The sequence below is a fragment of the Balearica regulorum genome, chromosome 1 (assembly GCF_011004875.1).
Source record: "Balearica regulorum gibbericeps isolate bBalReg1 chromosome 1, bBalReg1.pri, whole genome shotgun sequence".
NCBI classification, from domain to species: domain Eukaryota; kingdom Metazoa; phylum Chordata; class Aves; order Gruiformes; family Gruidae; genus Balearica; species Balearica regulorum.
In genome coordinates, this window is record NC_046184.1 from 217484557 (window position 1) to 217498381 (window position 13825).

At 61.9% G+C, this 13825-nt stretch overlaps 2 protein-coding genes across 2 annotated transcripts; both read left to right on the top strand.

Annotated features, from left to right (window-relative positions):
* The first annotated feature begins 1692 nt into the window (after positions 1 to 1692).
* On the top strand, positions 1693 to 4287 carry LIPT2 (lipoyl(octanoyl) transferase 2). Its single transcript, XM_075742661.1, has 2 exons — positions 1693 to 2265; positions 3615 to 4287. Exons 1-2 carry the CDS (start codon positions 1788 to 1790, stop codon positions 3845 to 3847), a joined length of 711 nt encoding a protein of 236 aa, XP_075598776.1. The 5' UTR covers positions 1693 to 1787; the 3' UTR covers positions 3848 to 4287.
* Positions 4288 to 5628: 1341 nt separating this feature from the next.
* On the top strand, positions 5629 to 7813 carry KCNE3 (potassium voltage-gated channel subfamily E regulatory subunit 3). Its single transcript, XM_075742662.1, has 2 exons — positions 5629 to 5748; positions 6988 to 7813. The coding sequence occupies exon 2, from the start codon at positions 7001 to 7003 to the stop codon at positions 7316 to 7318; it is 318 nt and encodes a 105-aa protein (XP_075598777.1). The 5' UTR covers positions 5629 to 5748; positions 6988 to 7000; the 3' UTR covers positions 7319 to 7813.
* The last annotated feature ends 6012 nt before the right edge of the window (positions 7814 to 13825 follow it).

Genomic DNA, 13825 nt, shown 5'->3' on the forward strand with positions numbered 1-13825 from the left:
TATCCCCCGTCCCCAATCTCCTACCCCCGTCCCCATCCCCTCTCTTCTATCCCCCACTGCAGGCCTCACCCCCTGTACCCTGTCTCGGGCCACGTCCCATGTCCCCAGGCCCTGTCCCCCGTGCTCCAGCCCCGAACCACAATCCTCCATCCCCCTGTCCCCTCCCCCTGTCCTCCATCACTGTCCCCATCCCCCGTGCCTGTCCCCTCTCGCCCCGTAGAATCACAGAATCATTTAGGTTGGAAAAGACCCTTAAGGTCACCAAGTCCAACCATTAACCCAGCACTGCCAAGGCCACCACTACACCATGTCCCCAAGCACCACATCTACACGGCTTTTAAATCCCTCCAGGGATGGGGACTCCACCACTTCCCTGGGCAGCCTCTTCCAGGGACTGACAACCCTTGCCGTGAAGAAATATTTCCTGATCTCCAACCTCAACCTCCCCTGGCACAACTGGAGGCCATTTCCTCTTGTCCTATCGCTTGTAACTTGGGAGAAGAGACCGACCCCCACCTGGCTACAGCCTCCTCTCAGGGAGTTGTAGAGAGCCATCAGGTCTCCCCTCAGCCTCCTCTTCTCCAGGCTCAACACCCCCAGTTCCCTCAGCCGCTCCTCATCACACTTGTGCTCCAGACCCTTCCCCACTCCCTTGCCCTTCTCTGGACACGCTCCAGCACCTCAATGTCCTTCCTGGAGTGAGGGGCCCAAAACTGAACCCAGCACTCCAGGTGCGGCCTCACCAGGGCCCAGTACAGGGGGACGATCGCTGCCCTGGTCCTGCTGGCCACACCAGGGCTGATCCAAGCCAGGATGCTGTTGGCCGCCTTGGCCACCTGGGCACACTGCCGGCTCCAGCCACTCTGCCCCAAGCCTGTAGTGGTGCCTGGGGTTGTTGTGACCCCAGGGCAGGACCCGGCACTGAGCCACGTTGAACCTCACACAGTTGCCTCGGCCCATGGATCCAGCCTGTCCAGATCCCTCTGCAGAGCCTTCCTGCCCTCCCGCAGATCAACACTCCTGCCCAACTTGATGTCAGACTTACTGAGGGTGCCCTCGATCGTTAGAACGGGGTTGATGATTTGGATTTGTGCTGAAAACAGTGCTGATGACACAGGGATGTTTTTGTTCCTGCTGAGCAGTGCTTACACAGAGCCAAGGCCTTTTCTGCTCCTCACCCCACCCCACCAGCGAGTAGCTGGGGGTGCACAAGGACTTGGAGGGGACACAGCCGGGACAGCTGACCCCAATGACCACAGGGATATTCCAGACCATATGACGTCATGCTCAGCACATAAAGCTGGGGAAGAAGAAGGAAACGGGGGGGACATGTTCGGAGTGATGGCGTTTGTCTTCCCAAGTCACCGTTACGCGTGATGGAGCCCTGCTGTGCTGGGGATGGCTGAACACCTGCCTGTGATGGGAAAGGGGGGATGAATTCCTCGCCTTGCTTTGCTCGTGTGCACGGCTTTCGCTTTCCCTGTTAAACTGCCTTTATCTCAACCCTCGAGTTTTCTCACTTTGACCCTTCCGATTCCCCCCCCATCCCGCCGGGGGGGCTGACCTGCCGGCCGGGCCACAACCACGACAACCTCCGTTCTCCACAACTCCCGGGCCCTCTCTCCCCATCCCCGTCCCCTGTCCCTATCGCCCCCGCTTCTCGTCCGTCCCCCCCCACCCCGCGATCCGCAGAGCTCCGCGCCGCCCGCCCCGCCCGGCACCTCCCGGCGGCCCCGGCGGCCGCGGCCTACCCGCTCCCCGTTCTCCCGGGGCCGCTCCCCGCCGCCATGGCCCGGGGGCCGGTGCGGGTGTTACGGCTGGGGCTGCGGCCCTACGCCGAGGCGCTGCGGGTACAGGAACGCTGCGTGGCGGCGGTACGGGCGGCGCGGTCCGGCTCGGGCTCCGGCTCCGGCTCCGACCCCGTTCCCGGGGAGAGCGTGGTGCTCAGCGAGCCGGCGGAGCCCGTCTACGCCTGGGGCCTGCGGGGCGCCCCGGAGGCGGAGGCGGCTGCGCGGCTGCGGGCGCTGGGAGCGGGGCTGGCGGCGGCGCGGCGCGGGGGGCAGATCACCTTCCACGGGCCCGGGCAGCTCCTCGCCTTCCCCGTCCTCGATCTGCGCCGCCGCCGCCTCCCGTTGCGCGGTTACGTGGCGGCGCTGGAGGAGCTGGTCCTGCGGCTCTGCCGCCGCTTCGGCCTGGCCGCCGCCCGCGCCCTCCCGCCGCCCTTCACCGGCGTCTGGATGGGCGACAGCAAGCTCTGCGCCATCGGTGAGGGGGGTGGCAGGCACCGGGGGGGGGCAACAGGCACCGGGGGGGGGCAACAGGCACCGGGGGGGGAAACAGGCACCGGGCGGGGGGGCAACATGCACCGGGGGGGGGCAACAGGCACCGGGGGAGGGGGAGAACAGGCACCGGGGGGGGAGAACAGGCACCGGGGGGGGGGAAACAGGCACCGGAGGGGGGGGGAACATGCACCGGGGGGGGTGATGCACCGGGGGGGGCAACAGGCACCGGAGGGGATGATGCACCGGGGGGGGTGTGATGCACCGGGGGGAGCGATGCACCGGGGGGGGAAACCATGCACCGGAGAGGGTGATGCACCGGGGGTGGGAAAACGTGCACGGGGTGGGGCAACATGCACCGGGGGTGGGCATGCACCGGGGGGGGGGGGGTGTGCACCGAGGGGACAGTACAGGGACGTGGGCGTGTAACCGGGGCAGGGTGTGACACCGGGGACGTGCGACGAGGGAGGGCACGCAGGGGGGTGCGTGGCCGAGGAGGAGCATGCAGGGGGAGCGGGAGGGTGTGGGGGGGGCATGCGGCAGGGAGGCCATGCATGAGGGTGCGGGGGTGCACACCGGGGGAGGCGCGGGGAGAACGGGCACCGAGGGGGGGTACGCACCGAGCGGGGGTACGCATCGAGGTGGGGTACGCATCGAGGTGGGGTACGCAGCAGGAACGTGCACGGGGGCACATGCACAGGGGCACGTGCACTGGGAGGGTTACGCATGGGGACGCACACACGCATGCATGGGTGGGGTATGTACCGGGGACTATGCATCGAGGGAGGGGGGCAGCACAATTTTGGGTCCCCACAGTCCGGCCAGGGCCTTCCACCCGAAACACGGCCCAGCGCTTTGCACCCCTGCACCTTAGGCCCTCGCACCCAGGACTGGGTGCCTGCAGCCTGGTCGCCAGCCTTGCCCCCTTCTCCCGTCCCCCTCGCCAGCCCCCGTGCTGTTCTGCAGACCCTGCGCCGCAGCCCCACGTCCTGCACCCCTTCCTGGAGCTCTGCACCCCCCCCGTCGGGCTCTGCAGCCTGGTCTCGGGGTCCTGCAGCCTGGACCCCACTTTGTACCGCAGCCCCGTGTCCAAGCCCACTTGAAACTCCAGCGGTGGGATGCAGGGGTGGGGTGGAGGGAGCTGGACACACTGCACCCCATCTGCCCCAAATTTGGGGAGTCTGGCTGTGGCTTAGGGGTTTTCCCTGGCAGAAGCGGGGAGCATGGCATGGGGGGGGGGGGTTATAGTGGCCTGAGCAGTGCGGTCACTAAATATCTCACGCCGGGACATCCCTGGGGATGGGTGCTGATGGGTGGGTGCTTGGGCCCCCGCAGGGGTGCACTGCGGGAACCACATCACCTCCCACGGGCTGGCGCTGAATTGCTGCACCGACCTCACCTGGTTCGACCACATCGTTCCCTGCGGGCTGGAGGGGAAAGGCGTCACCTCGCTGAGCCGCGAGCTGGGGCGGCACGTCACCGTCGACCACGTCCTCGAGCCCTTCCTCGACTCCTTCCAGGAGGTGTTCGACTGCACCTTGGTCTGCTCCGAAGACCCTGGGGACTAGAAGAGCCGCGGCGCCTTGGCTGGGTGTTTTGGCAAACCCTCGGCACGGCTGACGAACGGCAACGGCAGCCGCCTGGGGCTTTATTGTGAGACGAGCTCTCGTGCCGGTGCCTATAGACTGCGCGTGAACGGTGGCACAGAGGTTTGGGCCGTTGCTTAAACATCCAAACCTCCATCGGGGCTGCTCTCCCCAGCCCCGCGGGTCTCTGTCCCTCGGCAGAGTCCTCCAAGGGTGCCATGTCCCTTTTGTTCGCTGGGGAAATGCCCACACAGGCACTTCTCTGTGTTTTTAATGCCTCTCTCCCCAAAAAATCTGAAATTCAGGGGAACACTCACATGCCCTTTGGACAAGAGGAAGCGGGACCGGTTGGTTCAGTGTCGTTCCCTTGCCGACACATAAAAAGAAGCCGATTTGTATAAAGAGAGTTGCTGGGAACTTTGGCTGCTGACCCTTTGCTCGTTTATTTACCCCAGAGCTTTATGAATAACGACCTTTTTCTTGCCCTGCGCCTGGAGAAATCCTCCCATGGCAAAGATCCTTGCCGTGGTGTCCGGGCAGAAAAATCGCTGATAAGAGACTGTAAATGGTGGTTAAAAGGCCACCGGAGCGATGCCGACGCGGTGGGAAAGTGGGAGGAGGAGGGGATGGGGTGGGGGTGCCCGAGGAGAGGAGCCGCAGCCGTCGCAGACCCCGTGGGACCGCGCGGTGTGGGATCGAGTGTTCCGGCTGGGCGATGGGGACCTGCGCCCGCCGGGTGCGTGCTGCCGGAGGGGATGTCACCAGGGTTTGTGCAGGCGGCGTCAGCTCCTACAAAATCACTGTTCCGGTCGCAGCGTTGGTGTGGGCTCGCAGCAGCCATCCCGGGCGGAGGGACGCAGCCACCCCGGGGCCGCGATGGCACCGGGGTGCGTCCCCGTGAATGCAAACCTATAGGTTAGACACAAATAAACCGATTCTAATTGACAGGTTTCTTAAGGGGTAAGAAGCCAACCTGAGGCTGAGCTCCCCGGAGCTGCCTGCCACCCCTCGGGGTATTCGCAGCCCTCCCGGTGCGTGGGCAGGAGGGGCAGCACCCAGCCTGGGCTCTCCGAAACCTTCCCCCGTTGGTGCGTGGCATGGCCACGGCCGTGTCCGAGTCACCTCCTGTTGCTGGCCGACCCGGAGCCTATCCGGAGGCGCTGATCGCAGGTACAGCCCCGCAGTCAGACGGATGCTTTGAGGTCAGGAGAAATGGAAAATGGGAAATGAAATCCCTGCGCCCTGCTCGGAGCAGGACCTGACCCCCACCTGCAGCCCCTCACCGCTGCTCCAGGCCTTCTTTCTGCCCCACGAGCTTTGGGGTACCTCTGCCGCTGCACAGCACTGGCAGCTCCCCATGAGTCACCCATGGGTGCCTGCCTGTAGCTCCCAGGGGTTTCGGGTGGGCAAAGGGCGCAGCTGGGCGCAGCGGGGCTGGAAGGGCCTGGGGGGGGCAATGGGAAGGAAAACCCCGTTTCATGGAGCCGGCTCAGCTCCGGGAAGGGATGGCGAGCAGGGACGATGGTGCCTTGGGCAGGCTCGGTGCCCGGTGCGAGGACTCGGGGACAGCGGGGACGGACGGAGGAGAGACAGGAAAGCGTGACCGGCAGCGTGTGCCGGGAGGGAAACGCAGGGTCCGGCTCTCTCGGCCCCGTAAAGCCTCCGGCATCCGGCCGGGATGAGGGGACCGTGGCGGGACCCGCAGGGTTGGGGACAGGCTGGTGGCCTGTGTTGGGGCTGGGTGGCTTTGGCAGGTGGCTCTGCCCCGGGAAGGGGAGGAGGCTGGCGGCACTCCCAGCCCGGCCGGCATCCCTCGCCGCCTCCCCGCGATGCTCCAGTCCCGGCTCAGCCTGGCAGCAGCACAGGCAGGGAGGGCACCCCCGGTGAGTGCGATCCCCCTTTCCCACCCCTCCGGACCCCCCTTCCCCTCTCTGGCCCTACAACACCCCCCCTAAAGTGGTGTCCCCCTATGCCGCACCCTGTCTGTGGGTCCCCTTCCTGGCATAAACCCAGATCTTGCCCTAAATCTCCCAAATTCAGCCTCCTCCTGCTTCAAACTGGTTTCTAAGTCGGGCAGACAGCCGGGTCTGAGCCCATCGCCGTGGCTTCATGGCCGCTCAGCCCCTTCTTCCTCCCTGCTGGTGGGGTCTCGTCCTGGGAGATGCACCCTGGGTTTGGGGTGACCCTTTTTTGGGGGGTGAGCTGCCAGTACTGCAGGTATAGGGTGCTCAGGAGCAGGGGGGGGACGGGGTGGATACCCTGGGGGATGACAGTGGTTTGTGGGGCTGGCGTGCCCTGAAGGATGGCACACGTGGGGGACCGTGTCCCCGTGTCCCTTCCCGTCCTCACCTGCCCCGAGGCCCCGGTTGAGGCACCAGGGTATGTGAGGGCGCAGAGGGTCCCGGATGGGCTGGCAGAGGGGCACTGTGTCCCTGGGGGGGTCAGAGAGGGTCTGGGACCCCTGGGGAGGGAAATCCCTGGGAGAGTTTAGGGCAGTGACCCATCAGGATGGGTCCATGGGGGTGCGGGGGGACCTCTCCCCCCCTGCCAGGGTGGTTGGAGATCCTGGCCCTGGGCTAGGACCAACGGGGAGCAAAGGAGGTCCCTGCTCACCCTGGGAGAGCTGGCCTGGAGTGAGTGGGGTCAATGCACTGCAGGATCAGTCCCAGAGGTGTTATTTAGGATGAGGGGACCCCAGGCAGCCCCCCCGGGGTCCCTTGGGTGCCGGCTCTGCACCCTGCAAGGGTGCAGGACATGGGTGGTACCCACGGTCCCAGCACGTCCCGAGGGAAAGCAGGCTTTGAACCCAACCGTTCCAGCCCCCCGGGACAGCTGTTCCTCCCGCTGTCCCCAGCCTGGGGAGGAGAGGGGGGGCAGGCAGGGGCCTCAAAGCTTCGGGGGCTTTATTGCCTCTGTGGAAGGAGTGAAATTTGAGGAGGGGGCTGCTGCAAACGCAAAGGGTTTGGACGTCCTCACTCCTACCCTTGCTGCGTGGCAGAGGAGGTGCTTCAAGGACCATTTTGGGGTCACCATTGGGTCCAGCAGGACATCCCCGGCATCATCCTGCGGACACTGCCACTGCGGGGACAGCCCCGGCTGAGCCTCCTTGTTCTTCCCCGTAGGCTGGGCGAGGACATGGAGGAGGATAACCGGACGGAGACCTGGCACCAAAGCCTCCAGGCAGTGCTTAATGCCTTGAACCAGACGCTACACGGGGTCATCCTCTGCCCCATTGATCGCCCTGCTGCCACTGCCGCCACCACCCGCAACGCCAGCACCCGCGCCGGCCGTCCCGGCCGCAACGACAACGCCTACATGTACATCCTCTTCGTCATGACGCTCTTTGCCGCCACGGTGGGGAGTCTCATCCTGGGCTACACTCGCTCCCGCAAAGTGGACAAGCGCAGCGACCCGTACCACGTCTACATCAAGAACAGGGTGTCCATGATCTGAGCCCGGCCCCGATGCCTCGCCCCCTGCGAGCCGGTGGGTTTGGGGTCACGACGCTGCTGCGCATCCTGCTGCTTGCGGGATGGGGTGGCGCTGCCGGCCAGCCTGCCCCCAAAGGTGCTGGGAACCCCCCCCCGGGTGCCCCTGTGGGGGTGCTCAGCCCCAGTGTGAGCAGCGCGGGTACGTCCTGGCCGGGCTACAGCTCCCATCTGGTAGGAGCTGGCAGGGTGCGACCCGCGGGCAGGTCCTGGTCCCACAAACCCACCTTGGCTGAGCCCCGGGGGGACGGGGATGGCAGAGGCAGCTCCTTTCCCATCGTGGCCTGCCGAGGCTGGCAGGGGCCTTCAAGGAGGAAAATTCACCATTTCCCTGCTCGGACCGGCCAGCGTTGATCTCCGTGGGCTCCCATCAGCTTCGTGACACGGGCTAGCAGGCTTTTCTGGTGCTAAAACCCTGTAATTTTTGAGCTGGGCTGGGCCCCGCTTTTCCAGCGGGGAATTAAAGGAGGTGGCAGTTTCCAGTGGGGTCACGTTTGCTTCTTCTCCGAGCAAAGTCGGTGTCAGGGGCGATCCGTGGGGCACCTCTCCGTGCCGGTGTCCTGCCCTGGCTGCTGGAGCCCAGGGGATGCTGTAAGGGCTAAACCTTCTCCCTGTGCACTGCCGACGGGGCATCAAGGGCAACCCCGTGCTGGCATCGCAGCCCCCAGCACCGCAGCCCTTGTGATGGGGCGAATCCCCCACAATGGACCAATTCCCCGCCGGCACTGCGAGCTCCGTCCCAGGACACGAGATGCTTTCTCCTTGCTGCTGGCCCAGGAGCATCGCTCGAGCCATGGGCACCCGCTGCAAGCGTGGCCCGAGCCTGGCCAGAGGCATCCGGCTCCGCACGTCCCCGAAGGTCTCTCCGGGCTCCGGACGGTGATGCCGAAGTTTTTCCTGCTTCCTTCCTGCTGTCGGCTGTAGCTTTGGCCTTTTGTACCGCAGGTCCCAAATGTGTTTTCCACGGGGCGAGGGCGCAGCGGCGGACGGGAAGGGGATGTTCTCGGGTCCTGCTGGGCTCCTTGGCTTCAGCTCTGCTATTTAAGCTGGCTGGGTTTGGGACTGGCCCGTGAAGTGGCCGGTGTCCAGGACAGTAAACGTCCCCATCCTTCAAAACAGGCTGTGGGGCAGCGCCGGTGACCCAGTCCTTCGCACGTCTTAACCTGTTAATAATGTCATAATTAATGTCTTTAATTGCAGCTAGATTAGCTGCCCCGTAGGGGCCTTTCTGCCTGCATTCAAAGGTTAAACGCGGCTGCAATGCCCGAGCCCAAACAGTGACGCCAAATCCTAATCCAAAAAATAATACTGGATGTGAGCGCGTTTGGGGTAGGGCTGGAAACCTTGGCACCGGGACGGCACCAGTTCAGCCACCAATTCCTGATTTCCCATGCCCTCGGCTTGGGCACAAAACCCCAGGCAGAGGGTTTGGGGAGCCCTCGGGGGGCTGCCCGCTTTGGGGCTGAGCCCGCTGTGAGCTCTGAGCCGGGCGCGTGGTGCCGGTGGGGCTTTCCAGGGGCGCGGGGGCAAACGCCACCACCGTCCCCCAGCACCCGGCCCAAGCGGGAAGTAGCTGGAGAAGTTTCGCCGTGTTTGTCTTGCGGTTGAAGCCGTGGGAAAGGAAAATAAACCCTTTATCTTCAAATAAACTGGGGGAATCGGGCCAGGTGGGGACAGCTGAGACAGCAACCCTCCGCTGGGCTGGTTTGGGTAAGTACACACCGCACTCGGGGTTTCTCCACCTCCGCGGTGTTTGTCTTCCAACACCGGCTCCTCCGGTGGGATGAGCCACGAGCAGCCGCTCGCAGCAGGGCCAGGATGGGGGTCCCTGTCATGGGATGGGTGCTGGACGGCGAGTGTGGTACCCCAAACCCACCCCCCCTCGGGGATGTGGTCTGCTTGCCCCTCCTGATGGCCACTGGCCCTCCTGGGACAGGGGGTGGCTGGGATGGATCTGGTGACCCCAGAGTCTCTTTTGCTGCTGTGACCCAGGGGGACAACCCTCTTACAGGGTGGCATGTCATAAAAATAATAAAAAAAAAATGCTGCTTTTCCCTAATCCAGAAGACCCTGAGGAGGAAGAACCCTCCTGCAAGCCATAGCTGCTGTGGTGATCGTTATTCACCCGATTTCCGATCCATCAGCACCCTCCCGTCCATCCCCACAGTGAAATTCAGACCGGAGCCTGCAGCAGGGCTGGGGGGTGCCCTGGGTGCCCCCACCCTGGGGCCTCGGGCTGGACACCACCAGGCTGGGTGACAAGGTGCCAGTGCCACCTTGTGGCAGCTGCCTCAGGGTCCCCGCACCATGGGCACCTGCTCCTTCCCCGGGCACCGTGGGATCCCTGGGGAGGGAACAGCCGGGCTTGTCCCCGTGCGACCCACAGCTGTGGGCTGGTTGGGTGTCCCTGTGGGACCCATGGCTCCAGAGTGCCTGGTGTCCCCTTGGGACCCACAGCTCCAGGCTGGCTGGGTGTCCCTGTGGGACCCATGGCTCTGGGCTGGTTGGGTGTCCCCATGGAACCCACAGCTCTGTGCTGGCTGGTGTCCCCTTGGGACCCACAGCTCCAGGCTGGCTGGGTGTCCCTGTGGGACCCATGGCTCTGGGCTGGTTGGGTGTCCCCATGGAACCCACAGCTCTGTGCTGGCTGGTGTCCCCTTGGGACCCACAGCTCCAGGCTGGCTGGGTGTCCCCACAGGACCCATGGCTCCAGAGTACCTGGTGTCCCCATGGGACTTATGGCTCTGGGCTGGTTGGGTGTCCCCATGGAACCCACAGCTCTGTGCTGGCTGGTGTCCCCGTGGGACCCACAGCTCCAGGCTGGCTGGGTGTCCCCATGGGACCCACGGCTCCAGGCTGGCTGGATGAGCTCATCCTCAGCAGGGGGTTGTGTTGGTCTGCTGAGGATGCTCAGAGGGGTATGGAAAGAAGGGACTATAAGGGGAGGACGGATTTGGGAGCGTCCCAAAATGGGTTTGCTTCTGCTGATGGAGGAAGGATTTTGGGACTAATTAGGTGCTCATCCCAGAGCTCAAGAGATTCCTTGTCAAAGCCGATGGGGTTCTGGCCTCGCTCCCTGTGCTGCAGCCCCAGGAGCAGACAATTTCTGGGTAATGCTCATGCAGTTTTAACAGCAAGGAGACACACTCAGGCGCACAGAGAGAAGAGCTGGGGAAGCACTGGCCTTGGCTGAATCACTAAATCCAACCGTGCAAATTGTAGCTGACTACATTCAGGTTTTAAGCAATGCAGCTAGGAAAAAAAAAAAAGGGCTCACGGGAGGCCAATTTATTTAAGATTATTTTTTTCTTAGCACACAGCAATGAACCATGGGTGAGATGATGTCTGTAGCACTTTGCCTGGTACTTGGAAAAGGATACCGAAATGTGGTGTGTATGGGAAGTTCAGGCTGACCTTGGCTTAGCGAAGCAACGGTAGGATTGTCGGAGCAACAGGAATCGCGGAGGTCTGTTCCTGGGACTGCTTTGATACTGGGCATTTTGATAAGAAATGTGCAAGGTGAAATGGTAGCAGTGCAGAGACTGATAGCGATGGTATTGCCAAGCGATGCCAGCAGGTATCAGTGAATGTTTAGCTAAGAGCATGAGGCGCCTCCAGCAGTCTGTGGTATACCGATTTTGGCCGGTGAATATGCGGCACAGTGGCACTGAGGTAGGGGAAGGTGTGTTCAAAGGGAGCTGTTTGTCCGAGACAGCGGTCGGTGCCCGGTGGGAATCCGGCACTGCCGATGGAGCCGGTGTGCAGGGGAGGAGAGGGAAGGGCACGCTGCTCTCTCATCAGGCGAGCTGAGCCAGGCTCACACGCACGAATGCTTATTCGCAGGGTTTGCAGCTCATGGCAGACAGGGGCTGTGATGGTGAAAGCTAAACTTGGGAAATATTAAAAAGAAAAAAAGAGGGAAAGGGAAAGCGCTTCCAGTTCATGGCAGGGCAGAGGAGTGCTGGATGTGCATCCCCTGCGCTGCAGCAGATGGATGCCAGACAAGGATCTTCCATGTTGAAGGGGGGTTCCCCTGTACTTTCCTGGGGTAACTTCCCCAGGCCCCTCTCACCCTCCCTGTTCTTGCTGGTTGTGCTCATTGTGCTGGCTGGAGCACGCTGTGATCTGGGGCAGACGCTGCAGCACGATTTGGCTGATAGGTTTGGTGCAGAGATACCACTGGATGATGTTCATTTGCTAATTAAATGAGTTTTAGCTACTAAAAGTCCTAACGAACTCTATTTGTCCCATGCATAGAGCTACTACTAAATGCTATGAAACGAGGGTGGAAAAGCTGGGGAGGGGATTCGGGGCAGTTTATACATCAGAGGCAATCGCTGCCCACAAGAAGTGGGACATGAAGCTGTAACGGTGTCCTGGCTGCGCAGGTGCAAGGCTGCGGGGCTCAGCGCTGAGAGTGTCGGGCGAAAGCCCTGCAGCACAGCTCGCAGTGTCTTACGCAAACACGGGCGGTTTCAAGCAGTGACATTTCAGTACCAATTTCCTCAGCTCTACACAACTTACCCTGCACTTTGGGATTAATTGAGGGGATAAATAGGGGCGAAAAGACTGATCCATACTCCTTTTGTGTTCTCTCACCAGAGCAAACGGGCCCATCACATCTCTTTTCTGCAGGTAGACAACTGCTCAGGAAAGCACACCTGTGGGCTATTGATACCTAGAGGAGAGGATTAAAAATAACCAGGTCTGTGTTTGGCTTCTGGTTTGTAAAGGACAGGCATTGATATACGAGGGGACTGGTGACCCAAGCCAGGCTGAAGTGAGCAGGAGGCACCGAAATTCCCCCCAGTGAAACAGCAGCCCTGGAAGGAGCCCATGCCCCGAGCGAAGGGTGGACATGGAGAGCTGGACCGGTGCCTCTTCCAGGTGCTGCGGATGGGGATGCCCACTGCAGCTTTCCTGCACCCACGCCTGGTACGCTCACCCACTGCGCTTATGCAGCCTCAGTAAATAATGTTGCCCCTATGTGATTAAGTCTTAGATTAAGTGTGTAGTCACTGGAGCCTATAAAATGTTTTTTATCAGGTAGGACATAAGATTAAGGTGGGAAGAGGTGACGAGTCCAAGCTCCTCTCTGCTTGCTGGCTCAGGGCTGCTTCCTCAGACACGTGCCCATGGGTAGAACTGGATTCGTGGAGCATTTTTGGGTCCAAGCTGCCCGTTATGAAAGATCTCACTGGCTGTTTGCCGGCTGCGGCGTGGCCCATGAACCGGGGAGCTGAGACTACAGCAACGGTGAGGAGAGCTGCTCCCTGCCCTCCCTTTGGGCTGAGAGCAGAGGTTTTTCCACATTTCACACCGCATTTAAAGCGTGGGTATTTAGAGTGTTATGCTCCTGAGGTGCAGGAATGGGCTGATGTCGTGAAGCACCAAGCCAGGAGCAGCTGCAGAGTTTGAAAGCCGTTTGCCGTGCCGTTAGGCAAGCTTAGGCAGTGTGGGCTGGATGGGTGGACAGTGAGGTGGGTTGAGAACTGGCAGAATGGCAGAGCCCAGAGGGTTGTGATCAGCGGCGCAGAGTCCAGTCGGAGGCCCGTAGCGAGTGGTGTGCCCCAAGGGACAGTGCTGGGTCTGGTCTTGTTCAACATATTCATCCATGACCTGGACAGGGGACAGAGTGTACCCTCAGGAGGTTGCTGACCATACAGAACTGGGAGGACTGGCCGACACAGCAGGAGGCTGCGCTGCCATTCAGTGAGATCTGGACAGGCCGGAGAGTTGGGCGGAGAGGAACCCAATGAAATTCAACAAGGGCAAGGGGAGGGTCCTGCACCCAGGGAGGAATAACCCCAGCACCAGTACAGGTTGGGGGTGACCTGCTGGGAAGCAGCGCTGCGGAGGAGGACCTGGGAGTCATAGAATCATAGAATCATAGAATGGTTTGGGTTGGAAGGGACCTCAAAGATCATCTAGTTCCAACCCCCCTGCTAGATCACGTTGCCCAAAGCCTCATCCAACCTGGCCTTGAACACTTCCAGGGAGGGGGCCTCCACAACCTCTCTGGGCAACTCTCAAATGCCTCACCACTCTAACAGTAAGGAATTTCTTTCTAACATCTAATCTAAATCTCCCCTCCTTCAGCTTAAACCCATTACCCCTTGTCCTGCCACTACACTCCCTGATCAACAGTCCCTCACCATCTTTCCTGTAGGCTCCTTCAGGTACCGGAAGGCCACAATTAGATCGCCCAGCAGCCTTTTCTTCTCCAAGCTGAACAACCCCAACTCTCTCAGCCTGTCTCCAGAGCAGAGGTGCTCCAGCCCTCTGATCATCTCCATGGCCTCCTCTGGACTCGCTCCAACAGCTCCATGTCCTTCTTGTGCTGGGGACCCCCGAGCTGGACGCAGCACTGCAGGGGGGTCTCACCAGGTCATGCTGCTGGGGATGCAGCCCAGGACACGGGTGGCTTTCTGGGCTGCCAGCGCACATTGCCGGCTCATGTTGAGCTTCTCAT

Excerpts from the sequence above, each read along its gene's own strand:
- LIPT2 (XM_075742661.1), top strand. The coding sequence starts at position 1,788 with ATGGCCCGGGGGCCGGTGCGGGTGTTACGGCTGGGGCTGCGGCCCTAC. Across the intron at positions 2,266-3,614 it reads CAGCAAGCTCTGCGCCATCG|GGGTGCACTGCGGGAACCAC; the intron begins GTGAGGGGGGTG and ends GGGCCCCCGCAG.
- KCNE3 (XM_075742662.1), top strand. The coding sequence starts at position 7,001 with ATGGAGGAGGATAACCGGACGGAGACCTGGCACCAAAGCCTCCAGGCA.